Source organism: Penicillium soppii, assembly GCF_028829465.1.
Source record: "Penicillium soppii strain IBT 18220 chromosome Unknown utg000002l, whole genome shotgun sequence".
Taxonomy (NCBI): Eukaryota; Fungi; Ascomycota; class Eurotiomycetes; order Eurotiales; family Aspergillaceae; genus Penicillium; species Penicillium soppii.
Window position 1 is genome coordinate 506,978 of NW_026643232.1, and position 26,462 is coordinate 533,439.

Genomic DNA, 26,462 nt, shown 5'->3' on the forward strand with positions numbered 1-26,462 from the left:
GATTTAATTTTTTGCACGGTCCATACTAGGACTGAAAATTGAATCAAACTAGGTGAAGAAAAAAGCAAATTGGAATTACATCACACATCTACATGCTCCGTCCTACATAAAGTCCCATGTAGTATGTATTTGGCAATTTATGCCAGTATCAGTCTAGCTAGAAGTTGAGTCCACCTTCGTCTCAACCCAGCCGCTCAATCAACCAATGCTTTATAGCACTTTCCTGTTCAGTCTCATGAAAGTCACCAAACAGAGGCCAGATAAGGGGGGCAACATGGCATTCATTTCTCCCAACCACAATAGTAGTGTTAGGGTTAGATTTCTATCGATATGTCAGTCACTTCACTCGGAATATCCAGCTCTATTTATTCAACGTACTTCAAATTTGGAAAACCAAGCTTTTATCGGGTCTAGTAAGACCTCGTCGGCGCCAGCGAGTACCAAAGTCTGTTCCACTTGAATACCACTCCACCACTCCTCTGGTGCATTGACTGCCTCGATGTAATTGTTCGAGGGTTTTCCATTAAGATATAGCTGAGACCACCGCGATGTGACCTCTTGCGCATCGATATCTTTATGCTCATTGAGCTTCACACTTGGCCATTGATGACTGAATGATACCCAAGGGGATAAAAGAATAGCACCCTTGATAGGCTCGTTGATGACGAGTTCAGGTATGTTCATTGAAGGATGCTTCAAATGTGAGAGAATCGCCAAGCACAGACTCCCACCAGCTGAGTCTCCTGCAATGAGGATCTCCCCAGGTGCTCGTCCATCTTCTTCCAAGATGTATCGCAGGGTTTCGACTGCTTCGCCAACCTGAACTGGGTACGCCCCATGTGGTGTGAGCGTATATGTACTATGGAACCATGCAGTTTCAATCCCTGCATCAGCAAGTGATTTCTGAATTTTCGACCAGAAATACAGATAAGGCTCTGTTGCGTCCATAGCAAAACCTCCACCTTATACGAAGTGTCAGGTTAACCTAGCTGGACTTCATAGTAGACTGCTCTGCTTACCGTGGAATTGAATGACAACGTATTTGGCCGAAGGATCTCCAATCCAAAATCCATTTACCCCAAGGTTAGTGGAAACAAAATGTGGTTTGTTTCCGTTTATTTGGCAGTATTCCAGATAAATTTCGTCGTAAGATTTGAACAAATATCTAGGTTCTGGTTAAATGTGCCTACCCTAACATTCAGGAAACATACTGCAGTTGAAGCGGACTGAACCTTGTAGTGAGCTATTGAGAGTTAGCGGCTGGTGATAGCGCTTGCAACGCGGTATAATACTTTCTTAACTACTGCTTGGATCATATGATGATGATAGGTGTCGGCTCCTGAGCGGCCGCGAACTGCTCCCGAAATAGCAGCTTTGAATAATTCTGCGGCTGCTGGCTATCAGAAAAGAGATGCACTTTCGCCACGCAGCACTGAGAATCTTACCAATGGACAACCAGCCAACAAAAGCATCTACCCTCTCCCACCAAGAGATTTGGTGTGTCATTGTAGCAATCCTGAGAGTAATACAAGGATTGGTCTCAAGGGATGATACTTACCAATTCTCACTCTAGTTCAAATTGCTTTTGTATAAAACATCCCGAAGCCCAATTAATATTCCATACCGTGGCCGAGGCCGAATCTCGCGGCATCCTCGGCAGATCGTCTCTGATAGGGTGATCGCTACATGGCGGTAGTAAGCTTACTATGGTTAGATCCGACCGAAGCTCCGAAATCAAGTGACTATCTACTATGTAAGGATTAGAATATACAATACTTTCTTCCGAGATTGATTATTCAACACGCCAGTCACCAGGACGGAGGGAAAGATGGTAAGTAGCATCCTCTCTAGAAGCTATTGCTATTGGATCTCTAAAAACCCTTATTGGAAATTCACATATTGATTTTCTTTACTTGATACTATCGCCCATCATGCCTAAATGGGGTTTCTACCACATTTGATGGAGCCTTTCCAATAAAGAAACCGAGTAGGGGTTTTTCAAGGCACTAGACAACATCCTAACGGCTATCATTAAGCCCAAGAACATCGAAGGGGAGCTCGGAATCTATGATGCTTCTCGCGACTTGTGGAGAACCGACGGCTTGCTTGCGCCTGAAACTGAGTCTACCATAGAAAAGGAATGGTTCGATGCCAATCGCGTTCCAAATTAGGAGGAGCTGTTCAAAGACCAGGCCCATGCTTGAAGAGCGACTCATCATTGGTCACTTTCTAGGAATGGGAGGCATCGTTTGGGTAGTGGCAATCTTCTCAGGTGCTACTTTGATAAAGTATTCGAATAATTGCTGTATATAATTTAAATAAACAGCGACAGCATGTCACTTTCTGCGGACAAGTTCCATGAGATTTCAAGGTCTTCCGTAACCGATTTAGTAAGTCAGAGCGGCTTTCAGACCTAGATAGTATGGGAACTAGGCAACTTGACAGACATATACGAATAAATTGGCTTTTTGAACACATGGGTAAGGCTACACCAAACCAAAAAAGCCATATAGCAGCGGTCGGAAGAAGTGGGATGTAGCTTTAAGCTTCCAGGTTCTCTTCTGCTTGTAACGTGCAAGTTGTGTATTTACATCGCCCCAAGTTCTTGCGTTGTATAGAGCCCTGTAGAGACTGCAGAAGGACGAATATCATTCAGTTGAACCCTCAATACTAAAGTCCCACATCAGGTTGAATCACTGCCATTTCTGCAATGGGGCCGGCTGTTCCTCTGTTTCTATCGCATACTCTCCGTATGGCACCGCATTGTCTTCATCAATCCATTCTTGCAAAACCTCGGGCTCGTCAATTGGAGGGATCATGCCGTTGACTCTCCAGTTGTCTCGGGGATGCTCGTAAATGTTGTACTCCCACTTGATTCCTTTAGGCGCCAATATCGGCCTCATTATGGTGTTAATTCGCTGGATGAAGGCCAATCGAACTTCTTCTGAAGGAAACGAGCGAGCGGCATGATCGATAACAAAGAATACCGCATTGGGTGGTGTTTTACCCCCGCTGAAGAAGCAACCAACTCGGTTTTCATGAAAGAATACATTGACAAAGAAGGCAGGAAGACCTAACTCGACATAAATATCGGTAACATGCTGGGCGACGGTCTGTTTTTCGGCAGCAGAGAGAGTGTCCGGGGTGAGTTCGAAAGTCCAACGCGGCATTTTAGAGAAATGTTGCAGGTAATGAATTGGGTATTGGCTCAATGTGTTGATGTTTGTTCCGGTGTCTTGATCTTAAGCACAATAGTAAGTTTTATACCGATAGACACTCTGATTAATCCCCCACCTCGGACAAGTGAATCGATGTTATATCCCCTATACTCATCAATGCACTGTTGATCGCTCATCTTTCCCTAGTACCGAGGCAAGTTTCTCATAGAAACAACATTCAATTATCGACTGAGGCTACGAACTGCGCAGATTATCGATGCGGAGTTAATATTTTCTGTGTGTCATCTTTGAATTGTAAGCCCAGTCACCTCGGCTCGAACGAATCACTAATCATCTTACGTCTAGTAAATTGAATTTGTATTTTTACAGCAGTACCACATATCGCTTTGTTGATTTTCTGTTTTTGTGACACACCACGATTCTCGATCAGTAATTGCGAGAAATATCTGATAGCCGAGGTTAACAAACGTAGCTAAATGAAGCGCATCATTGTCCTGCCCAGGTACAAAAGGCTAGGCTTTGGCTAACAAGTCCCCTTGTACAACTCAGTTAGTGCTGATAAACATCATTATCTCGTTTTCTGTATCTTCTTGCTTAAAGCCTTTATCTCACAATGTCATCCGTTCTTCGAGCCGACGTTTACGTCTCATCTCGTCTTCCAATTGCCATTGAAAGAGCCGGTGGCTCGAGTGCCTTCTCGCCTATCTCATGCACTCTGATTCAGGGCCAATCAGAAGCTGTCTTGGTTGATACCCCAATTTCTGTGTCCCAGACTGAAGACCTAGTTTCATGGATCAAGCAAACAGCCATCGGCAAAGACCTGAAATACGTCTACATCACGCACGGCCACGGTGATCACTGGTTCGGAATATCGATCATTCAAAAGCACTGGCCAAATGTGCGAGCGATTGCTACGCCTGCCACTGTCTCCAGTATGAAAGAGCAGGTTTCTCCGGAGAAGTTTGAGGGGATATGGCTCAAATTTTTCCCGGGCGACCAAATTCCTCAGCCTCTTGTTCTAGCGTCAGCAATGGACTCGGACAACTTTGAGATTGAGGGACACACCTTCCGGGCAATTGAAGTTGGCCACTCTGACACTCATGATACAACCATTCTTCATGTCCCGAGTATAAACCTAGTTGTAGCAGGAGATGTGGTGTACGGGGACGTCCATCAATATTTCGGTGAAGCAAACACCACCGAGAAGAGGAAAGAATGGCTTCGTGCGATCGACATGATCGAAGCTCTGAACCCTCAAACTGTTGTCGCAGGCCACAAGCGGGCCGGCACCGTGGACGGAGTATTCAACTTGAGAACGACAAGACAATACATCGAAGACTTTGAAAGCGCAACCAAAACTACATCAAACTGGCAAGAGCTGTGGGAAAGAATGCAATTATTGTATCCTGGACGCATTAATCCGCATGCAATTCTTGCAGGGGCAATGGCCGCCTTCCCTAGTGAGGCAAAGATATAAGTAATCGAAAATTGAGAAAATATGCCTTCCGGTTATGTGAGCCAGTGGCATAAGCTATGTGTCCAGTTCCACCAAGGACATATAGATATCGTGCTAGTCTTTGACCCTATAGATATAAAACAATTTCATGGGAGGTAAATTTTCCACTCAAGACAAAATTAAGACGAATTAGGAATTCCTATCAAAGTTTGGCACTTTCGACTTAGTGATACAGTATTTGAATAGTCAAAGTTTCTAATCTCGGCCCTGTAATAGTTTTTATGCTGATTACAAACTGCAATAAGGAGAATTCGCTGGTCTTGGACTCAGGCTACAGTATGAAAATCACAAAATTTCGCACCATCTGGCTATACATACTGTCACAGGCAACAGTCTACAGCTTCCTACCACTGTCCCTGCCCTTAATATTCCGGGATGCGTCAACAACCAATGCCACCTGAGTGCTTGTCGCCACTAATTCACCATGCTGATCAAGGACAACAACATCGAGATCTGCACGACCACCCCGTAGCATCCTAGTCACCACGCGAGAGTGAAGCCACTCTACTCCCTCTGGCGGCAGTCTCGTCTTTAAATCAATGTTCAATGAGACAGTTGGAAACCAGAAAGGGCCTTTAGCTGCGACAGAACCTGGAGCCTTTGTTTGGGATGCTTCCTCATCTTGGAGCCGATGCGATTCCATTGCAGCCAAACGATCGAGGGCCGCTGGAAATATATCAACAAGGAACATAACCGCCTCATTAGACCAGCGTGCCACCTTTCCGCCCGGGGCGAATCGTTGCCATTGATCAACAACCTGCTTTTCGCGGGTCTCTAATGATTTTGGCACATGGAGAGCAGGTGTATAAACCTCGAGATTCCTCGTTGCAGCCATTGCAGAGATTGTTTGTTGTTGCGCCCATGGACCATCCCGTTTGTACTTTGCCAGTGCCAAGAGATCAACTGACCCATCGGAGAGGGTCCCTGGCACTGGTGCAGGTCCCAACTCCCAGGTACCATTGTAACTGGGGCCGGCCTCTGTGTCCGGCGGACTAGCGTTGATATATGCGGCAGCTTTTATCTCGAGCTTTCTATCCTTGCCGTTTACATCGGATAGCGTAGCGCCATCTGGTGCCTGCAAAAGGGATACGTGGATGGTGCTGACCCTCGAGCCGATCTTCGTGTTTTCTATCTTCAAGATAGCTGGCCCAATGGTTGTTCGGCGCAAATACGATAATTGGAGGGAGATTGGCTGGGGCGCATATGGAAAGCGGTGACCGAAGTTGTTGGCGAAATGGACTGCCGCAGCTCGGTAAAAGATGCTCGCCGTGTATCCTCCGTGAGGCACTGAGTGATATGTTAGATATGTCTAATTCTCCAAAGTCATTGAACTTGCCTTTCCCAATGCACCACTGGGGATCAAGGTTCGCGGAATACGTAGCCGAGTCGATCGGGGTGACACTGATCGCTTTCTCGAATAACGCAGAGTGAGAAGGCTCATCCATGTTGACTGGCAGATCAGCCTCGTCAGATGACTAGTATGAGGAGCAAATGTCACATAGACCGAGGAAAGATATATTGCTGTGGGAATATTAAAAGCGACCGAACAATTTTCAATGCCGACAACTGCCCATGCTGTCTTTATAGTGAGTGCTGTATTAATATCACAATGGTTCCTAGGCTTCGCCCCCTCGGCTTTGTAGACTCATCACGAAATATAACAAGCACCGAGTTCTTCATCCACAAGTCCATCCATAATATTTCATGGCATGCACGTGAGAGCCTAATATAAGAGAATTGCGGAAGCGTAATTTATTGTTCAAATAATCATCCTTGGTGTGGGGACGAGCCTCGGTAACTCCAAATTTACAACACCAGTGTGTCGAAATCGTCCGCGTAGATCCCCCTCCACACATCTATGTGGCTTCCATTGAGCCGATTTTCTTCTATAATGATACATCAGAACCCGATGTCAAGATGCACGAAGCCACTCCCTTTTGTTGTCAGTGGTGAAAACCGTGCCAAATGGCTGTTACTATTGGAAATGCTTGAAAATGCAGCTAATGATTTTGTTAAGTCAGGCCACAGATTTTGAATGAGCGTACAAGATGGGATGGCACGATACATGAAGGGGTGTCTTTTCGTTGCGTTGGGTCTATATTCAATTCGACTTTGGCCATGGGCCCTCTAAACTACATAGTCACATATATCTGAACCTTATTGTGTCATTTATTGTGTCATTTATTAATCATTTTCAAACCCTCTAAGGCTATAAATTGCCAGAATAGGGAAAATAGAGTGGATAACTAAAAGTCAGGGTGAGTTATTGAAAGAAATATTGCCCCTTTGACAGGTTAGTGGCGGTGGTGGCGGGGTCTTTCATTAATGCCCTATGCGATATTCATGCTGCGTCTTGTGGCCCCATTTACCTATTATATATGTCTTGACTAGTATAGAATATAATTCACGATCAATTGAATATCTCTGGTTAGCTAGGCTGGGTCAAATATGTAGTATATAGTAGGGTTGGTCTGGTGCATTCTTCATAAGATTATTGAGGATTTGATAGTGAGCTGAAACCCCGGATGGCTTCACCACAAATGAACCTAGCACATGGTTGTGGTCGGATCGACATGCGTCATTTGGCGTACCTAAAGTCGACGACCATCCAGTCAATTAGATGGCAAATCATTCAACAGACACTCTGGAGTAATAACTATAGCATCAAAAATAGACCCGGAGTCTAGACTGGTCTCAGGCATCAAATGGAATACGGACTTTATCATAGAAATTGTGTGTTCGTCAAATCGTACAGTTGGCATAACATCATAGCCATGTCACGGCTTATGAGCTTCGACTATAACTACCTGCGCCACCTCCCCATTTAGGTTATCCTCATATAGCAAAGTTCGTTCTCAGTCGTATTCATTCTTAAAAACCTCATAATTCAATACTTCTCTCGGTCTAAATCCTTCAATATGCCACTCAATAAGTACGGTGTTTGGAAGGTAACTCCGGTACACTACGTTTGTGGAACATCGCAACCAAGATAAGAAAAACCCATATTTGACACTGTACTTCCCTGATAAAGAAGGTCTAGGCGAGTACTCTGGCCACAGCTTTCGTCGGACTGGAAACAAAGAAATTCCCGGGCTCTCCAGCGCAGCAATCAACATCAGATCTGGGGACAGGAACGAATCTCGGCTTGCCTACTGCGTGGATCAGAATTTCGACATCACCCTATAACCAACAGTCTCACCGATCTACCTTTAGGGTTTCATTCTCTCGATAAACCGCAGCCAGAACCCGCTAGTTTGAGACTGGACTACATCCGGAGGAACCTTTTCAACCTCAATACCGGTCAAATCCTGCCTCACGACAAAGCATGGCCGAACAGTGACATCACTGATGTCTTGGAGCCTGAAGTGCAACATTCAATCAATCAAAGTGCCAACATTTACCTGTTTGGTGAACAATACTCGGATGGAAAAGGTATTCATAATGTGCATATGGACCAAGGCAGCGTTCCAGAGTACCGACGGGATGTTGGTGTATTCCAAGATGGCGGCCTTTTGATCAATTATCCAGGCTCTAATCGCTGGGTTGGGGTTTTCATCGGCTTTGCGTCACAGGCTGTGCACACAGATGAAGAAACAGGACACGCCGTATCATCAGAGACCTGGAGTGATTATCTAGAACGGGAAACAAGAAATGCCGATCTGATCAAGAACGCCGTGACGATTGATCAAGCTGTGATCAACACTTCGGGGTCAACCCTTCCCCCAGGCAGATGCACATCGATTACTCTCAAAAACTTCACAGGTCATACAATGCCCTTATCTTCCTGGAAAATCCAAAATTCAACAGGCCAATTCCAAGCACTGCCTAACGATGCAGCTTTAGGTGCTATGTCAGCCCAAGATTTCGATCTCAAGAGTTTGCCTCTCTCCAACCTCGGCGATATTATCACACTATTGAATGAAAAGGGATTGAAAGTTAACGGAGTAAGATATCGCCCTCACCAGAACCCAGCGGAAGGGCGATCGCTTGTATTCGCTCATTAGGATTGGCATGGATTGAATACTGCTACCACACTCGTGCGGCAGAGTGAGACAACGTAGCCCAGCTGGCGTGGTAAGCTTGTTCTGCTTGGACTTGTTGTCAACGTTGCTGGGTTTTGTTCGGCGAATTGGGTAACCTCTGGATTTTCTTATGTCCAGGGAAGTGTCAATTGGCGATTTCCACTTGCTTTGCAATTGGTTCTCGGTATTGTCACTTCGTCAACTGCGCCATGGCTTCCTGAGTCACCGAGATGGTTAATTTCGGAAGAGAGAGTTGATGAGGCGGATTTTGTTCTTGCCTATCCAGGGCGAGGGGGTTACCACCATGTCACCCACTGTTGTTGCAGGGAGGAATAAAATCCAGCGGGCTTACCAGGCTGAAATGGAGCATTGTGTTTCCTGGGGCACATTACTGAGTGTTAAGGCGACTGGCGCGGGGATTCTGCGTCGGTTTCTGCTTGGCCTTGGGACGCAGATTATTGTGCAATTGTCTGGGGTCAATGCAAATTCCTACCATCTTCCCACTGTGCTAGTTAGCTTTTTTGGTTTGGATGAAAAGCTTGCCAGGCTGTTAATAGCCGTTGGCTTTGTCCACTACATCTTCTTTTCGTACCTGGGGATGATGTTAATCGATAAGTGGGGTTGTCGTGGACCTATGCTACTTGGTGAGTTTCAAAGGTCATCCCAAGCTTACAATTATTTATCAATATTTCAAATTTCTACAGGTTCATCTGGCTGCTCTCTCTGCTACTTCGCCTTAATGTTCCTCATCCGCGCAAACCAACTCACAGCCAAACACCAGGAAACATACAACTACGGCGCCGCCTCGGTGACAATGATATTCCTCCTCTACGCCTTCTTCGGGGTAGGTTGGCAAGGAACAGCATGGCTCTACAACACAGAGATCGACTCGCAATACATGCGCATGACAGGATCATCAGCAAGTGTGACCGCACAGTAGGCTGTGAACTATATGGTTGTGCAAATTACGCCGATCGGGATCCAAAATATCAGATGGCGGTTCTATCTCATCTGGGTGTCTTTCAGCTATTTCTCTATTCTCATTATTTTATCTCTTTTGTCCCGAGACGGCGAATCGGAGTCTGGAGGATTTTGACATTGTGTTCAAGGAGAATTTGAGGACTTGGGTGGTTCTGAATAATGAGGCTACACATCCTCAACGACCTGCTCGGATATTTATTATGAATTAACAAGAGGTGCCGAATGTTCGAATAGAGGCTAAGGGAGGGCAGGTGCAGAGGATTGAGTGATGGGTGATAGAGGGGATAAAATGGACTAGATGAGCAGAGCAAGTAGTCCATATCTTTTCTTGTACCAATGCAAAAGGAGTTGAATACGTCGAGTCTTTCATAGGCCTTAGATCTCAAGAACCGATATGCAAGAATCAGGTTTTCTCTAGCTTCTGAACTTTTAAAGAGATTGCACAGGGACTTGATCCATGGATCCAAGGACAAATATTCCCAAACTCTTTCGAGTCCTGTTATCCATAGACTCAGCAATAAATGAGCAAAGAACCATTTATTATATATGCTAGCGAAGCAGCTATTCAAAGGACGCCATAGAAACTCCCGCTCAATAACTTCCAGCAATAAGCCATACTCCAATCCAAAGCAGCCCAATCAATTCATCTTAACCTGGAACAAATAGCGCTGCCGAATCTGCGCAACATCATAGACGATGTACTCATTGTAATACAAGCCTCCGCCACGGACATGATCAGTATTAGCGATCGATACATCAGGCATTCGTACGCCTGCCAAAGCAGGGTTAATGCAACCAGCATCCTTCCAGCCACCTGGCACCTGGGAACCTTTTCCAAGGGTAGCAATCTTGCCAGCCTTGATAGCATCCTCGCCAGCATTGTAGTTGCCACGATCGAGCTCTAGCATAGGAGCACCGAGCTCCGCATCACATAATAGAAGCAGGCCCATTCCACCGCTGTTGTAAGGACAGCAGTAGTTGGCGGATTTGCTTGATGTATCGGCCAAGTAGACACCCTTTCCGAACATGTAGCCGTTCACGGGTGCTTCGGGTGGTGCGATGCGCAGACCTTGGCTAAGGATACCACCAAAATTCGTACTGCGGGAGCCGTGCCAGAGGAGACGACGATCGCTGTTTGGAAGGTTGGCGTATTTGGATGTGTTGAAGCGTTCTGTTTCGCCTTGGCGCTCGATGCGGAAGATATTGATTACTTTGTATTCCATGTTGTGAGTGCGGCCACGGGAGTTTTGTAGGTAGCTTTCGAGTTCTTGGAACTCGGTCGATGTGTGCTCCACTGTTTGCTGTTAGCTTGATTCAATATGATAAAATTATGTAAACCTTACGTTCGACCATTTCTCGCATTCCCAAGCCTTGGAACTGGCGGTCCAGCTCGTGGATTTGATCACTATCCTTCGACTCAGTCATGATCTCGTTCGCCACGTCCATGTCGGTAAGTGCCTCCAGGAGTTCGACCTCCTTTTTGATCTGAGCATCCGATCCAAGAACAGGCGGTCGATTGCGGCCGAAAACATGAGGGATCAATGTGAAGTATCGATTGGACAAGTGCTCAATGGCTGTGCCGTAGGGAACATCGTATTTGGCTTGCGCGGAGGTTGGATCGGATATCAACTCAGACAGTTCCTTCAAAACGGAAAATCCGCTTTTCAGAGTCCGAGTGCTAAGCTTGCCCAGAGGGAGCTTGTGGACATCGTAAGACATAGATGCAAGGGCCTCAAGGACATTGTTAAGGTTGAAGATGAAAGAAATCAAATCTTGAAGGGGTTTAGACATGAGACTTTCCACAGGAGGAGTGTCGTCTTCCTTTTTCACCTTTGCAGGTTTTTCCGCTTCTTCTTCGTCTTCCTCGTCTTCTTCATAGTTACGTTCCAGGAAGGTGTACTTCTTGTTCTTTGGTGTATCCAGGCGATTGGCCCAGCTTAAGCCCGACTTGTCTTTGAATTTCTTTTCAAACATCGCCATCGCACTTTTCAAATCGTTGAATCTGAGATCGGCGGATTGGCCATTTTCACCAACTCGGCCCCAGCGCGTCCAGGTCATGAAATTTGAGTTGGCACCCACCAGCAGTTGGATGCGGTAGAACTTGTTGGCATTGTCCGATGCTACTGTTTGGTTCAAAGTCGCATCCCAGATCAACCCCGCGTCATCAATGTAGACAGTGGGGGCTATTAAATTTTGTCAGTCAGCTTTTGATGGTGTTCACGCGTAAGCTAACGGGCAAGCTTACACTGGTAGTAGCTGTCTCGTTGATCGAAGCCTTCGTCAATGGGAATATTAAGCGACTTAGTTGTAGCCTTCTGGCTATCTTTGACCTTCTTCTTGGACTCTGAGCCCTCTTCTTCACTTGCGCCTCGCTTTTTCGTAGGCTTCACGTCTTTAGGCTTTTTTTCCGTGTTTTTCCCATTGCCGTTCTTTTGTGCTGCGGTGTCCACCTGCACTTTCGACTCTTTGTTAAATGCATATTTTGACTCTGGCAATGGCTTTCTGGCCTGTGTTGATTCCAGAAGCCATTCGAGCGAAACGACGTGACAGCCGGGCAGACCAGAAGCTTTTTTGTCTGGTCGATTGTTCAGTAATTTGCTAGGTACGAGTCCTGTCGTGCACTCACATTTGGTGGATTGCTTGTCCACATCAACTTGGGTGGTGATCAAGTGAGTGCATGCTTCCGTAACCGAAGTGCTGAATGTTGCGCCACTTTGTTCGATGTGCGCTCTTACGTCCGCTGCGGGAAGGTCAGCACAATCATGTGGGGCCAACACATATACAGAGGGCGATTGACGGTCAATAAGAGGTTCTTACCTTGTTTTAAATCAGGAAATGTCCCACTCACGGCAATGAGAAAGGTTTTGAAAGATCGAGCTGGCATGGTGGGAAATAATCAGGTGCGGGACCAAGATGGGACGAAACGGTCAACGAGTGGGTAACACAGGCGCAGATTGAGAATGAAGAATTTAATGAAGAAATAAAAGAAACGAAGCACGGAAAGACCAGCAGCTTTTAAATATTGAGCAGATCAAAGCTCTGGAAGGTCTGGCGCATCACAAAAATACTTTGGCCTGAAGAATCCGGCATCAAAGGGGCTGTTGCCTGGCTTAGCGTCAGGCAGCACTCCCCTTTTTGTGGGTAAGTCATTTCAAGTCAAGCTATCATCGCTTCGTGATGTCGTTTTAATCCATTGGTTGCCTATTTAATGTGTCCACTATGTTTCTAGTCTCAAAGTCATTATCATGTGTTACAATTTACAATTACTTGACTAGAATTTGGGAGATGAAATGCATGATCCTCGTACCACCTTGATGAATATGATCAATTGTGAATTTGGCTGGATAATCGTGGTGTGCAATACCATCATATGAAAACTAAAAGAACCCTGCTGGTGCAAAGATTCTAGGATCCATAAGGTGTGGTATCTTCTAAAACCTCAGAGTACCTTGAATTGTTTCAAGACTGCAAGCCAAGTAGAAACAGAAGGTCAGCTTGAAAGACTTCAAAATATGTGTTGTAATCCATACCAGCAGAGTGAGCCAGCTCCCCCACATTATGGGCGTGCACATGAAGACTGATCCCCTCAAGCGCACGGTAGAAATGATCTTTGTTCGAGGTATAGTAGGATTTGTCATGGATATTTGCTCCCTCCGGCACCCTACCATGGAAAATAAACCAATGAGTATCTTCGATCAGAATCCATGGGTCTTTTCAGGGGTGACAACGTACCATGTGATCAAAGCTAGCTTGTGTCGCTGTTCATTACCAGTTGGAGCAGGATACTTGATTTTGACGACCGCATACCGGGGAGTGTCTTCCTTGAATAGAGCAACGAATTCGGTGTAATCCTTGTATGTACCGGACTCAGCGACGGAGATCTTCTTGTCGTGTGCGGAGGCTTCATAGAAAACATAGTCGAGAGTGTCAGTCTCTTTGACCTGGTCAAAGAACTCCTCGCACTGAGGAGCGATAGCTGCGAATCCTCTTGTCATGACTGGTAGTAAAGTAGTAGTTGTAAAGAGAGAGAGAGAGAGAGAGATGTGAAGAGAAGAAGAAAAAGAAGAGGGGGAGACAATGGTTTGATTGTGGAGCCTTTACCCCGACTTTGCGGGGAAGTCACATCATGATCGACTGAGGCGCATGACCTATAACAAACATAAGAATTTCATATTTCTGTACTTCAAAACACAGTCGCTATACCTCAAAGACATATATTTTATGGAAAAGTCAATTATACCAAAACGAGCCAATTGATTCCATATAAACAAACATTGAGCTAACAACCTCCCACACCTATGGACACACCCCTGCATTCCCACAGCAATCTCAAACAACTGTATCAGGTACCTGAGCCCTCGCTCCACAGGCGGTGAATTCGCACAACCGAAGTTCAACCGTTACTACAAAAACATCCACGGTCGATATATAAAGTACATCGAACCAACCAGCTGTAGGATCAGAATCTGTATCTGTTACTAGTAAATAAACGCGTCTCCAATGAAGCATCGCATGTACTCTGGATGGAGAACGTTGTTTTTCATTTGGCTCGTTTCTCTAAAATTACTTTATATAAGAAGAAGAAAAGCAAAGAAAAGGAAGAGTGGCAAAATCCCAAGGTACACACCAAAACAGGAGACTATACACATGATGGCGCTAAACCATATTTGGAACATGATAGTCTAACCAGATTGGGACAGTCGTAGGCTACGGACCCGGATCAGGAAAAATTGGGTGAACTTCTCGGGAATGAAGACACGATGCCGACAAAGATCCCGAGAACATAAGAATCATTTAACAAACTCCCCTTCCAACATTCCTATCGATCCCTAAACCAAAACCAAAAATAAACAATCCCTTCGTCAAAATGAGCACAACCAAACCCCACATCTGCATCATTGGCTCCCTAAACATCGACTTTGTAACAACAACCCCCCGCTGCCCAGCAGCCGGTGAGACCCTTACAGCAACATCTTTAACCGTCTCAGCGGGCGGAAAAGGCGGAAACCAGGCTGTCGCCTGCGGTCGCTCATCCTTCACATCTGCTAAAAGCCAAGATGTCTCCGTGAGCATGATCGGTGCCGTCGGCGCCGAAGATCCCTACTACGCCAGCCTGCTCAAGCCCGCTTTAGAAAATTCTGGCGTCGACACTTCATTCATCCAGCAATCAGATGTTCAGACCGGCTCAGCCAGCATCATTGTTGAAGAAATCAATGGGGAGAATCGCATTCTGGTGGTCCCGGGTGCTAATCATGCCGGGATGATGCAGGATGTGTCGTCTATTACCTCTACGTTGGAGGGTCGTGAGCCAGATGTTGTTGTTTTGCAGGGTGAGATTCCACGCGACACGACGCTGGAATTACTTCAATTTTTCAACAAGCGCACCACCAAAGTCGTGTTCAATCCTGCGCCCGTGTTTCCCGAGGGCGTGCCGCTCTCTGCTTTGGTCGGGACAGCGGTGTTGATTATGAATGAGACGGAGGTTGTGCAGATGGCAAGATCAATCCAGGGATTGCCCGTTGATGATGCTGAGGCTGCTGAGGAATTGAGGCCTGAGGAGATGGCGCCGAGATTCCATAAGGAAGCCGGGGTTGAAATTGTTTTGATTACTCTTGGTGCTAAGGGTGTCTATTTCTCGACGAGATCTGGGGTCACGGGCACTGTGTCTGGTGTTAAGGTTCCAAAGGTCGTGGACACCACTGCTGCGGGGGATACTTTTGTTGGTTATTTCGCGACTGCTGTGGCACGCTTCCTGGCGACTGGGAAAAGTTTAGAGTCGTTCGATTCTATTCAAGGTGCAGTGGAGAAGGCTAATGCTGCTGCTGCTAGATGTGTTCAAAAGCAAGGTGCAATGCAGAGCATTCCCTTTGCCTATGATATGGAATGAAGTATAAGATGTAAATATAGTTGATGAAAAGTATAGATTGGCGTTTGGGGTATATTTATGCAATCATTGAATCAGGCTCATCTTCGAATTCCTCCTCATATCGCGCCAAATTCCACGATGCCTCTAGTGCTTCTGTCTCTCGGTCTAGTTTGATACCAGTTGTGGCGGTGATCTTGGCTAGACGCTCCAGGATGACCGCCTGTTGCGATTCATGTGTCATCTCCCTTGCGATGGTGAGAAGACTGGCCACTAGGATTGGATCCCATTGTTCGGGCGAGTCATTACTAGCCGCTATGCCAGCGATGGATTGCGCGTGCCAGATATGAGATGTGACGGACCTTGGTCCTGGGAGCGATTTCAGAAGGCGTGGTTTATGGGTCAACAATAAGAGAGAGATTATGTGGTAGACGGCGTTGGCGACCAGCGCCATTGGCGTCGTGAAAATGAGAATGGGGAATGAGGAGTCGTGATCTGGATCAATTTGGTCGGCTTCACCTCCGCGTATGTCCACGATCTGCTGCACGTTCACCGGTCGGTCATTGTACCATTTTTGACAATCGGACCAGAGAAATGTCCACTGTGAAAGGAAGTGGGATTGTCGTAGAGAAGGGAATACTGCCAGCTCTGGAGATGAGACTGCGTGCGGGGATATTGTTTCTGGATCTCCGTGGATCAAAGCTAGGCAGTGAGCGAGCAGACACAGAATATGTTTGTATGCACGATGAACGGTCTGAGGTTGTATTTCGAATTGCGGATGGTGGACTGACGAGCCATCACGCTGTAATAATGATCGGAAAGGCATCAGGGGTGGTTTTGATAACGTCATGGAACCTGCGAGATCTGCCCAGTAATATCGATTAGCATTCTCTTTGATGTCCATCTAGACGAACAATGTCTCTTACCGAATCGGAAGTAAAGCCATAACAATGCTTCTCCGACTTCCTCTCCTTGACCGGCGTGTGACGCAAAGTCACAAGCACCCTCAATCTTATGAACAAGCAAACTCCTCCATTGCTGAGGTCCAGCAGGCAGAGCATCCTGAAGCATGAGCAGAGTCTGACCCGCATGTCTGGCTAAATCAGATTCAAACGCAAGGCTTCCTTCCGCTTCTTTTCGGAAGTTCTGACTATGTTCCAGATCACTGCCATTTGATAGTGACATGAGCTGTCTCTGACCGGCAGAGACTGCAAGAACAGCAGCTTGGAGAGCTCGGTTACTTCGACACAGCAGAAGGACTTGCAGTCCGAACGGTAGCTCTGGGTCCCCGGTGTCAATCCAAGGCCCAACGTGGTACCGGAAATGTCGCAACAAATCAGTTTCTGGGTTACTATTTACAAACTGTCCTCGCCGCGCGGATGTCTGGGCACTAGCAGCTGATCTTGGGTATCCAAAACAGGGAGGACTGTTGATGTATCGAGTACCCGGCGTTCTCCGACCACCGACAAAGGGGATCGGAGGGTCAGAGAAGTCGACAGTCGGTACCGCAGCTGATAGTGTGCTTTGGAATTCGAAAGCACGAGGTGCATCTGACGATTCATCATGGCTCTCTGTTGAAGATTGCAGCCCGTCTAGAGAGAAGCCAGCATTGCTTTGAGACTCGTCTGGCCTCTGGTCTTTATTCTCCCTACCAGCGGCGAGCGGCGAGTCATCCACGAACTTCATCCTGTTAGAATTGCATTCACGATACAATGTTTGACATCCACTTACCGTGATAGTGCTATAGCCCTGCCTGGTACCCTCCACAACCCCAGAACGCGGTTGCACGAAGGCCAGATCAGAGCCATATTTACACGTGAACCCCTTGACCTCACAATTGGCACAGTTTGGCTTCTGCTCATCACCTAAATCAACATATTAGTGTCATTGACACAATATCAAAAGGTAAAATGAAAAGTGACACGTGACACGTACATTTTCTCCTCCGTTTTCGACACGTCAAGCAGCCCGTCCTCACGCGCTGCTTGGCTGCCGGCGTGGGTTTTCTGGGCATGGTGATGAGATGGATACTGCATGACCCCAGATGGACGGGATGATAGCTTGAAAAGAAGATTGGAGGCTCCGCAAACCCGATATGTGGTGAAGTGCCGGAGGCGGCCGATAATTCGGGTCCGTCGTGGGGTTCTACTCCAATCGGGAGAGTCGAGCCGAAAGGGCAGTAGGCGATTGCGACCAATTGGTCATTTGTATATAATTTTAAACCGTCGTGTAGAACTTCCCTAGGAAATCATGGAGGCAAGTTCCTATTGGAAGTAATGACTTTGTGAACCTTTGTATGAAATATTTCGTTCTAGAATGCCGGATGAACTCCTTGTCTCTTTCCTTTTCTTGGTAAATCAGAACGATAGCAGTTTGTGTTACAAAGAATTGTAAAGAGCACCTAAGCTTGGAAACTCATCATTTAATTCCCAATGGCCACAAGATTGAAATTATTTTATCCAAGTGTTCAAGTGGACACAGGCGATATGGCATTCTTGCCCCAGCGCTACGAGCCGCCCTCGTTCTATGGAATCTTCATCAGACGCCACCCGAGATTCCGAGATTTAAATAAATGGGGAAATCCATGGCGAAAATAGCTTGAGTATGGGGAAATTAAGTGGATCTAGCGAATTTAAAAAAAAGAAATTGACTTCGTGACATTCCATAATAGATTAAATACGATTTTGTTGACAAAACACCACATCACAGCCTCCCATATATATATCCAACGTAAAAAAACTCGTTCAAAGCTTCTCGATATACTGGGAGCCCTCCAACTTCTCCAGATCCCGACCAGTAGCCGATCTCATACGCTCAAGGAAAGAGGTCAGACCAACGTCTCGCTGTGCTTCGCGGAGGAGTTCCGCATCTTGCTCCCCAGCCTTGCTATTAAACACACGATCCATCTCTTCTAGGGATGCGCCCTTGGTTTCAGGAAGGAAGAACCAGACCCAGGCAATACCGACAGCCAAGAATCCCGCGAAGAAGATGTAAGTTCCCCATTCCCAGGCTTTGAGCATAGGCGGAACGAAGAAAGCAATGGCAAAATTGTTGATCCAGTTGCTAAATGCGCCGATCGAGGCACCCTTGGCGCGGATGGAGAGTGGGAAGATTTCAGAGACGAGGGTCCATGAGACAGGGCCCCAGGTGGCGCCGAAGCCGGCGATGTAGAGCCAGATGAGGGCAACGGCAGTCCAGCCAGCCGCGACATGACCAGGCCAATCGTGTTGGAACTTGGCCACGATCACACCGACGATCACCATGCTAGCGAACATAACGAGGGATCCGCCCAGCAGCATGGGTTTGCGGCCGATTTTGTCGATGACCAACATTCCGGGTACGGTACTGATGATGAAGACGACACCGGTGACACCGGTTGCCAGAAGAGCAATGGTACCGCCAGTCAGACCGAGACTGACAAAGACATTAGAGGCATAGTAGATGACTAAATCAAACTGGTTAGCAGTGAATCAAGTGTAGGTGTTGGTTGAAAGAAAACTCACTGGCATCAATACCACTCCACTGCTGGAAGAACATAACCAACCAAGCGATGCAAACACGCTTGAAGTTATCCATACTCCGGAAGCAGTTGGCATACTGCGCAATCTGGTTCATGAAAACACTCTTCTTCTCGCGATCTGCGAGCTTAGGGGAAGCCTTGGCAAATGCACGCTCTTCAAAGACAGCCTCGGCCTTGATCTCAAGGTACTCCACCTGAACAAGCTCATGCTCAACAGGGAGTTTGCGCATCCAAGCGAGAGTTTCCTGTGCCTCCTGATCACGGCCCTGCTTGACAAGCCATCTAGGCGAGAAAGGCATAAACCAGATTCCACAAGCAAGCGCAACAGCTGGAATACCCTGGATGATAGAAGGTAGACGCCACGCCAGATCTGACTGAGTCTCGCCTGTGCCACCAATGTTGTTGCTTCCGTAACCAACCCAGAAAGAAATCATGATACCGAGAATCGTAGCGAATTGGTAGAAGGAAACCAGCAGACCGCGCATCTCGGGTGCGGCAAGTTCAGCATTGTACAGCGGTCCAACACCGCTAAATAGACCAACGCCTAGACCAGTGAAGAATCGGCCAGCGTACAGAAGAGATGGGTTGCCAGCTGTTGCGCCGACGTACAGGTAACTGCCGAGGATAACCCAGCAGCAGGCGAAAAACATGGTGTACTTGCGCGAGAAGATTTCGCCGAGAATACCGGCTGCGAGAGAGCCAACGATACCGCCCAATTGAAGCACTGAAGTCAACCAACCGGTGGCTGTTGAAGATGCGACTACTGTTGGGAAGTTCTCTGTAAATCGGGTCATGACCAGGGATTGGCCAAGGACACCTTGTTGGTAGCCATATTCAAAACCACCAAATCTGAATAATAAGTCAATACAGCCCTGGAGTGAAGTGGAGAAATGTGACCGAAGGAACATACGAAGCAAAAAAGGCAATTAGAAGAACTTTAGGGTTATCGAAGATAGACTGCCACATGGACTTCTTGGCGATGTGCACACGCGCTTCCACGTCGGGTGTTTGGTCCGTCATAGTCATATCGGGCAAATGATCAATTGAACGAAATCTGGGGAATCAAAAACATGGGGGAGGGTCCCATATATAGACAATTTCACTAACAAGACATGGTTAGTCTATTTAGTTTATTTAGTTCTGTCATGCAGTCCGACGATGGCACCACGTGAGAAAAAAAAACTCAACATCAATCCCCAGTTTTTCGGCGTCCCGACTCGCTACGACCCCCGGGAACCCCAAAATCTTGAAATTTGTGGAGGCAAAACTGTGGAGGAACCCGACCGCTAAACTATATTGAGTGGTTCATAGCCTACGACTCCCCAGAACGGATAGAAACGGCTGCACACGCGGAAAATAGTGGAAATCTCGGAACAAATCAAGATCCACTTTAACATCAGAGGGGAAAATCGTGAGAATTGCTTAGGGACGGGAAAACCTTAAGACGGTTTAGTTGGATTATTAGGGCCTAAATGGGTTTCACTCGGCCCTAAGACATTCTTAGGTCTACAGAGAAAAAGTGTGGAGAGATCTAGGCACTTCGTCCATTTTGGGAAATCGTAGCCACTCGTTTGGCCTTGCTTGGTACAGTCCTTGCTGATCGTTGACTACGGAGAGCGGAGAGACTAGGAAGAGGATTCCAATTGACGTAAAGTTATTGATGGTGTGGTATTCAAGTGGATATGTTCTTGAGGAAGTCTGGGGTTGGAAATGGAATTTAAGGTATAAAGGGTTCGGTGAGTGGGCGGGAATATTTATTCAATTGATTCTATTTTGCATAGTATTTTGTATACTTAGACTATCATTTACTTGCGTTCTGTATTCGGCAAGCTTACCCTTAATCCCTGCAATGCATTGGAAGGTCTCGGTCCCGCTGCTTTGCAGCTCAATGCTTACTTGCGTCACGGGCGCGATTGCGCGGGCGGATAAGCATTATGCCATCATGGACAATGATTGGTATACAGCAGGTTTCGTGCCTTACCTAGTGGCTCTTGATGGCGATGTGGAAATCTTGGGCTTGGCCTCAGGTGGGTATTCACATCATTCTGCAGTGCAATCGAATCACTAAGGAAGTTTTAGACACCGCCAACAGCTGGCAGGCGCAGGGTGCATTGCATGCTGTGGCAACCCTAGAAGCCGGGAATTTAAGCTGCATTCCCGTATACCCAGGTGCCACATGGCCGTTGATCAACACCCCCGCCCGTTTCCAGGCATGGGAGATGGTTCACGGCAAGCTGCCTTGGGAAGGAGCTTTCGCTCCTGAGAACAAGACCCTTGAAGCTCAGGGTAATGATCCTACTTCTGGTGATCCGAACCGGATTGTCAAGGAGGCTTTCAAGGAAGGATTCCCCAAGGGCCGACCGGAAAACACCACCTCAGCCGCCAACTTCATGGTTGAGATGGTGCACAAGTATCCCGGTCAGGTATCCATTTACTCGGCCGGCGCATTGACCAATATTGCGCTTGCTGTCCGTATGGACCCGCAATTTGCGTCGCTTGCGAAGGATCTTGTCATTATGGGTGGATACGTTGATCTCAACATGCTAGAAGCCACTGGAAGTATCATGCTGGCAGATTATCAGTCGGATGTAAGTATCCTTACTCAATCGCTTCATATTTGTTTGATTGCTGACAATGTAGATCAATCTGATGATTGACCCCGAAGCTTCGAAGATCGCCCTCACGGCCGATTTCCCAAATATCACCATCGCTGGCAATGTTGCTAACCAAGTTTTCCCGACCAAAGAATTCATGGAAGAGGTTCACTCCGTCCCTAACCCGTACAGCAAGCTTTTCTATAAGTACTACGACCTGTCTTTCCCCTTCTGGGACGAGACAGCCGCTGCACTGATGGTTGACCCGTCTCTTTCCGTTAACCAGACCTCCGGTAAGTCAATGTGGAATATGCATTTGAATTGCAGTGGTATGAGGCTAACAATTTCAAGTGTACCTGGACGTGGATACATCATATGGTAGTCCCAATTATGGAAACATCCATGTGTATCAGAAGGCTCTTGCGCCTCAAGGTATCCGGGAGGTAAACTATGTGTTCGAGGTGGATGCTGAAAAGCTCAGAAATCGGATCAAGCATGCTCTGCAGTATCCTAAGTCGTGTGCCGACTTGAAGTAGGCTGCGTGGCCGGTCGGTTGGGCTATTCTTGTATATACCCATATTCAATTGAGCTGGAAGATGCTCAAGTCGAGTGAATCATAGACATAGAATGCAATGTTACAAACACTCCCAGTATGCCCGTCACTTTCTTGTTCATTGTAGTGTCCGACCTTGTCGATCTTGGCTGGAGCATCGATTGATAGTGTAAAGTGACATTTAAACCTCAAATCACACCTAGAATCTCTCCCGGCTCATACCCCCAGGCACGCTCAAGATCCTTGAGTCGCCACAAAGCACCCCACCCAGTCGTGCGCTCAATAATCTTGAACAACTTCGCGACTTCGACATGCTCACTGTGATGACTGAGCAACTTCCCTGCAATATAAAGCGGCTGAATAGCATTGATCAAATTTCCAGAATGAGGATTTGTCAGCGAGATCCCACAAACGCGACGAGCATGCCAAATAGCCGAGAAATGCGGCTTAGCAGCCGGCGGCCCCCGCTCCACAGGCCTCATATCCAACATCATTATCGACGCCGCATGATACAACTGATTGCCAGAAATAGCAGCCCAGTGCGCAAACAAAATCTCCGGGAATATTTGCCCACTCCCCATCCCCGTAGTCTTAATTGGCAGCATAGCAGGCGGTCGCGTCTCAATCCAGTACTGCAACTCATCCCAGAGCCGATTCCACTGCTCAGAGAACGGTCGTGAATCACCGGTCGTCTCGCCGAGCTCCAAGTAACGCGTCCGTCGACAAGAGAGGTCGCACGCTTTCGCGCACAGGTAAACAGCCCAGTTCGCATGCATATCCGCAGATGCGCGGCCATTGTCGCAAAACAGATCACGGATCATATCTTCCTCCTTCTCTTTTGACCCAGCGTGCGGCATCGCTGGAACCCATTTCTCCAATGGGAGGACAGTGCTCTCGGCACCGTTAGAGATGATCGCTCCGCACAATTCCATGCGCGCATAGCACCAAAAAACAGCTTGGAGATGCCCCCCAGAGAGCCCGTTTACATTGAAGGAGTCAAAGAGCGCAGCGCAGCCTTCGACGTGTCGTCGCCAGTCGCGCGGGCTTACGGACATTAGTTCCATCACGGCGAGAATGCATACTGTGACGAGAACATTTGGGTCTTTGGCTTGGAGGCACGGTGCTAGGAGTCTAATGGACTCTTGATACAGCTCAAGACTGTCATATGCCTTGTCGAGACAGGCTTTGCGCTCTGTCTGGCGGGCTGAGAATGCGAGAATGGCGTAGAAAAGAGCTGGCGAACCTTGTGCCAGAATGGGAATGTGAACGCCGAAATGGCGCGCTTCATCGAATTTATCGAGATATGGGGCACATTCTGTGATCCAATTCTTGAGGTAGAAAATTAGTCTGATTTTAGGGATTGATATCACTCGCGTAAAATCTAGACTTTGGCGTGAGGCTCTTCTTTGAGGAAGTTCTGGTTCTAGAGGCGCTGGTGATGTGTAGGCTGTTGGCTCGAGACTTGCGACTGCGGAAAAGAGGACGCAACGAAGTTCTTCTTGCAGCTCAAGGAATCTGGGGTTTGCGGCATACTCGTCTGCGCTGGAGAATGTTCCCGGCGATAAGAAGGCTTCTTCCTCGATAAGCGGAGTGAAGGGTTCAATTCTCTCCATTATTGGCACTTCTTCCATTGTGCATTGTGATATTTGGGGTGATATTGAAAATTCTGGAGATTTCTAAAATTCTGGGGTAAAAAGAAGGGAAGAATTGCGGAGACGTTCCGAAGTCCACCTACAAAGACATCCACTTAGTCAGGGAAATTGACCAGTTGGCGACTGAGTTCCAATTTATCATTGTGTCTTTAGTTGTCTATGTTCACACTTATTTGCACGCATATATAGGAAATATTGAAAAGTCTTGAAACAAATTCAAAACATACCAGGCCGCCCAATCACTCAAGGACAATAATCAACAGCACCCACGTCGCCACTCCACTCAAAATGCACAACATCAACAATCTGTCTCAATGTACTGGGTTCGAGCAAACTCCGAGTGGCATCTGCAAGCCAGGCAAGGTGCATCTCCGGAGACCCTTGACACAGAGTATAAGTTTTGTCCATCTCGATCCTCTTCTTTGATGTCAAAGGTCCATCACTTCCGAGAGTGCCATACGGTCTCAATGCTTCCATCAGTCGTGCATATTTTGTAAGATGAGACACCGATTCGTAGTCACAAGCTGAGTGCTTTTGGACTTTCCGAACCCCTTTGAGACATTCATATACTTTGTGATGAGCTGACATGATGGCCCAATTACAGTACCCCATGACGAGCAGAGCACCGACTTCGCCAGATTCAACCACCTCAATCGCTGACTCTAGACACTGTCCAATCGTTTTATCCAGGTATTCACAAAGATTCCCCCGAATGCCGCGAATCAAAACATTCTCTCGCTGTTTGCGCATTGTGTCACCGCGGAAGTCCACCAGATCGTTGATATAAACTGTCGCCTCGACAATCCTCGCGTATTCCTTTTCAGTCAAATGCTGACCCGTTCCTAAAGAGGCAGTCATGACTCCATGGAAAGCGGCAACATCGATGTGCCGATGGATCCCGAGTCCCGTCATGCGACTACCGTAGATCCCATGCGGGAGGCGATGTCGGGCATGATCACGATAATATCCAAGGACTCGGCATTGCACGATATATGCGGCGAGATTGTTGAACTGCCAGTCTGTCACCCGACCCGCCATATTGCATAGTTTCAAGAATGCTACTGCTGCGGCCCCGACCTGCTGGAGGAGTCTCAGCCCTTTTGCGTCAGCGGCCTCGCAGTAATCACCAATCAAGATGTCGTTGCATGAGTCCGCTACGGCACGAGCAAGGCCTTGATCACAGAATCCTCCACCGCAGGCCATGACGCCGAAATACTTTGCATCTGTGCAGATTTTGATTTGCTCGGCGGTTGGGTAGAGTTGGTTGCTGATTCTAGTGTTGCTGTCAACGAAAGGGTTTGGGCGGCGGTCTGGAGCTTTGATTTTTGGGATGGCGGCAGATATTTTGGTTCCCTGGCATGTATGTGGTGGTGGCTGAATATCTGAGCTTGAGTGTATCAGCTCGTCGACAGCGAGTCTAAGTTTTGTAGGTGTGAATAGGCCGGTGCTATGCCATTCGTCTTGTCGTGTGATCACCGTTTCCATGACTATCTTCATACTTTGAATAGCTCGACATGTATGGAGCTTGGAGAATGAGTTGGGTTGTTGGTTCTGGATCGACTCGGCAGCCTCACAGTCACACTCCACTTGAGGGTTATATTGTTCCGAGAAAAGATCAGTCTCCTGACATGAGGGAGGCTTTGTTCCGCCAATATTAACCCTTCCATTCTTTGTGTGTTGTTTGAATGAGTATACAGCCTGCATCAAACTATTATGGTCCATCAACTGGTGCATATTTTCAACCTCAAAGAGGGAAGCCAGTTCGCCCAAACTAAAGAGTCGCTTAGGCGAACTGTCATAGCCATTTGATAAATAAAGCCAACCATCAACCCATGAAAGGTATATTTGTAAAAGGGTCGGTTGGAGCAATGGCGGCAAAACTTTCGAGATCATTGTTTCGATTGTAGCGTGATGTATGACAAGCTATAGAAAATGTGAAAATGTGAATAAAGAACTGAGAAGGGCAGTAATGAATCTGTTTATTTATCTCTGTCTACTTCACTTGTTAAATATCAATAACAGAGGAAAAATAAGAACCTCAGCCATCGCTCGCTATGTTAGTCCTGTTTCCTAGTCCAGCTCCACCTGCCCCCCAACTGAAGGCATTCAACGCGATGCTCCACTTTGTGCTTTACCCGCTGTCAACCACAAACAGTGGCTAAAAATTAGGAAATTACAGAAAAGCTGAAGGATTGTGAGGTTGGTAGCAGCCCTATGGCGTGAATACATCGGCCACTCCGGTGGTAGAGTCCATCGGACCAATCACGTATCTATCGGTTAGGTAAGCCTGGCAGAGTACAGTGTGGATATTTGGTCTGTTTTACCTTTTCTTACATCTTTGCCTTTTTTTTCAAATCCCGACCAGTCTGAATGCCAACTGTGCTAGCTGGAGTGTGGGGTTGTGGCGCAGCTGGCGACCTTGAGAATTGTTCAGCGGACGAAAGGTATGCAATTTACTGCCAAGACAATGTATTTTGTCAGATTTGATAGAGTGCATGAAATGCTTATTTTAAACAAATGCGCTGATGCGATTATCATCATAAGGATGACTAAATCAATCAAATATAGACTGTTTTATCTTT

The 26,462-nt window shown here is 47.1% G+C and overlaps 14 protein-coding genes across 14 annotated transcripts; 6 read left to right on the forward strand and 8 right to left on the reverse strand.

Annotated features, from left to right (window-relative positions):
- Positions 1 to 181: 181 nt before the first annotated feature.
- On the reverse strand, positions 182 to 1,316 carry N7529_001541 (putative epsilon-lactone hydrolase; the record flags this gene model as incomplete). Its single annotated transcript, XM_057237072.1, has 5 exons — positions 182 to 322; positions 379 to 962; positions 1,020 to 1,165; positions 1,212 to 1,243; positions 1,293 to 1,316. The coding sequence occupies 5 exons, from the start codon at positions 1,314 to 1,316 to the stop codon at positions 182 to 184; spliced, it is 927 nt and encodes a 308-aa protein (XP_057101759.1).
- A 1,377-nt stretch (positions 1,317 to 2,693) lies between these two features.
- N7529_001542 (uncharacterized protein) lies at positions 2,694 to 3,170 on the reverse strand (the record flags this gene model as incomplete). Its single annotated transcript, XM_057237073.1, has 1 exon — positions 2,694 to 3,170. The coding sequence occupies one exon, from the start codon at positions 3,168 to 3,170 to the stop codon at positions 2,694 to 2,696; it is 477 nt and encodes a 158-aa protein (XP_057101760.1).
- Positions 3,171 to 3,792: 622 nt separating this feature from the next.
- N7529_001543 (MBL fold metallo-hydrolase) lies at positions 3,793 to 4,656 on the forward strand (the record flags this gene model as incomplete). The annotated part of the gene is made up of 1 exon (XM_057237074.1): positions 3,793 to 4,656. One exon carries the CDS (start codon positions 3,793 to 3,795, stop codon positions 4,654 to 4,656), a length of 864 nt encoding a protein of 287 aa, XP_057101761.1.
- A 373-nt stretch (positions 4,657 to 5,029) lies between these two features.
- On the reverse strand, positions 5,030 to 6,140 carry N7529_001544 (thioesterase family protein; the record flags this gene model as incomplete). The annotated part of the gene is made up of 2 exons (XM_057237075.1): positions 5,030 to 5,982; positions 6,098 to 6,140. 2 exons carry the CDS (start codon positions 6,138 to 6,140, stop codon positions 5,030 to 5,032), a joined length of 996 nt encoding a protein of 331 aa, XP_057101762.1.
- Positions 6,141 to 7,613: 1,473 nt separating this feature from the next.
- N7529_001545 (uncharacterized protein) lies at positions 7,614 to 8,699 on the forward strand (the record flags this gene model as incomplete). The annotated part of the gene is made up of 2 exons (XM_057237076.1): positions 7,614 to 7,643; positions 7,827 to 8,699. 2 exons carry the CDS (start codon positions 7,614 to 7,616, stop codon positions 8,697 to 8,699), a joined length of 903 nt encoding a protein of 300 aa, XP_057101763.1.
- A 322-nt stretch (positions 8,700 to 9,021) lies between these two features.
- N7529_001546 (uncharacterized protein) lies at positions 9,022 to 9,657 on the forward strand (the record flags this gene model as incomplete). Its single annotated transcript, XM_057237077.1, has 2 exons — positions 9,022 to 9,361; positions 9,422 to 9,657. The coding sequence occupies 2 exons, from the start codon at positions 9,022 to 9,024 to the stop codon at positions 9,655 to 9,657; spliced, it is 576 nt and encodes a 191-aa protein (XP_057101764.1).
- Positions 9,658 to 9,669: 12 nt separating this feature from the next.
- Positions 9,670 to 9,907, forward strand: N7529_001547 (uncharacterized protein; the record flags this gene model as incomplete). Its single annotated transcript, XM_057237078.1, has 2 exons — positions 9,670 to 9,732; positions 9,785 to 9,907. The coding sequence occupies 2 exons, from the start codon at positions 9,670 to 9,672 to the stop codon at positions 9,905 to 9,907; spliced, it is 186 nt and encodes a 61-aa protein (XP_057101765.1).
- A 429-nt stretch (positions 9,908 to 10,336) lies between these two features.
- N7529_001548 (uncharacterized protein) lies at positions 10,337 to 13,693 on the reverse strand (the record flags this gene model as incomplete). Its single annotated transcript, XM_057237079.1, has 6 exons — positions 10,337 to 10,992; positions 11,042 to 11,881; positions 11,944 to 12,273; positions 12,325 to 12,438; positions 13,229 to 13,359; positions 13,431 to 13,693. The coding sequence occupies 6 exons, from the start codon at positions 13,691 to 13,693 to the stop codon at positions 10,337 to 10,339; spliced, it is 2,334 nt and encodes a 777-aa protein (XP_057101766.1).
- Positions 13,694 to 14,565: 872 nt separating this feature from the next.
- On the forward strand, positions 14,566 to 15,585 carry N7529_001549 (ribokinase; the record flags this gene model as incomplete). The annotated part of the gene is made up of 1 exon (XM_057237080.1): positions 14,566 to 15,585. The coding sequence occupies one exon, from the start codon at positions 14,566 to 14,568 to the stop codon at positions 15,583 to 15,585; it is 1,020 nt and encodes a 339-aa protein (XP_057101767.1).
- A 55-nt stretch (positions 15,586 to 15,640) lies between these two features.
- N7529_001550 (uncharacterized protein) lies at positions 15,641 to 17,575 on the reverse strand (the record flags this gene model as incomplete). Its single annotated transcript, XM_057237081.1, has 3 exons — positions 15,641 to 16,425; positions 16,488 to 17,426; positions 17,497 to 17,575. 3 exons carry the CDS (start codon positions 17,573 to 17,575, stop codon positions 15,641 to 15,643), a joined length of 1,803 nt encoding a protein of 600 aa, XP_057101768.1.
- A 730-nt stretch (positions 17,576 to 18,305) lies between these two features.
- N7529_001551 (sugar porter family MFS transporter) lies at positions 18,306 to 20,107 on the reverse strand (the record flags this gene model as incomplete). Its single annotated transcript, XM_057237082.1, has 3 exons — positions 18,306 to 19,006; positions 19,065 to 19,930; positions 19,992 to 20,107. The coding sequence occupies 3 exons, from the start codon at positions 20,105 to 20,107 to the stop codon at positions 18,306 to 18,308; spliced, it is 1,683 nt and encodes a 560-aa protein (XP_057101769.1).
- Positions 20,108 to 20,930: 823 nt separating this feature from the next.
- Positions 20,931 to 22,211, forward strand: N7529_001552 (uncharacterized protein; the record flags this gene model as incomplete). Its single annotated transcript, XM_057237083.1, has 4 exons — positions 20,931 to 21,108; positions 21,161 to 21,669; positions 21,722 to 21,968; positions 22,027 to 22,211. The coding sequence occupies 4 exons, from the start codon at positions 20,931 to 20,933 to the stop codon at positions 22,209 to 22,211; spliced, it is 1,119 nt and encodes a 372-aa protein (XP_057101770.1).
- A 205-nt stretch (positions 22,212 to 22,416) lies between these two features.
- Positions 22,417 to 23,859, reverse strand: N7529_001553 (putative C6 transcription factor; the record flags this gene model as incomplete). Its single annotated transcript, XM_057237084.1, has 1 exon — positions 22,417 to 23,859. The coding sequence occupies one exon, from the start codon at positions 23,857 to 23,859 to the stop codon at positions 22,417 to 22,419; it is 1,443 nt and encodes a 480-aa protein (XP_057101771.1).
- A 264-nt stretch (positions 23,860 to 24,123) lies between these two features.
- Positions 24,124 to 25,773, reverse strand: N7529_001554 (uncharacterized protein; the record flags this gene model as incomplete). Its single annotated transcript, XM_057237085.1, has 1 exon — positions 24,124 to 25,773. The coding sequence occupies one exon, from the start codon at positions 25,771 to 25,773 to the stop codon at positions 24,124 to 24,126; it is 1,650 nt and encodes a 549-aa protein (XP_057101772.1).
- Positions 25,774 to 26,462: the final 689 nt, after the last annotated feature.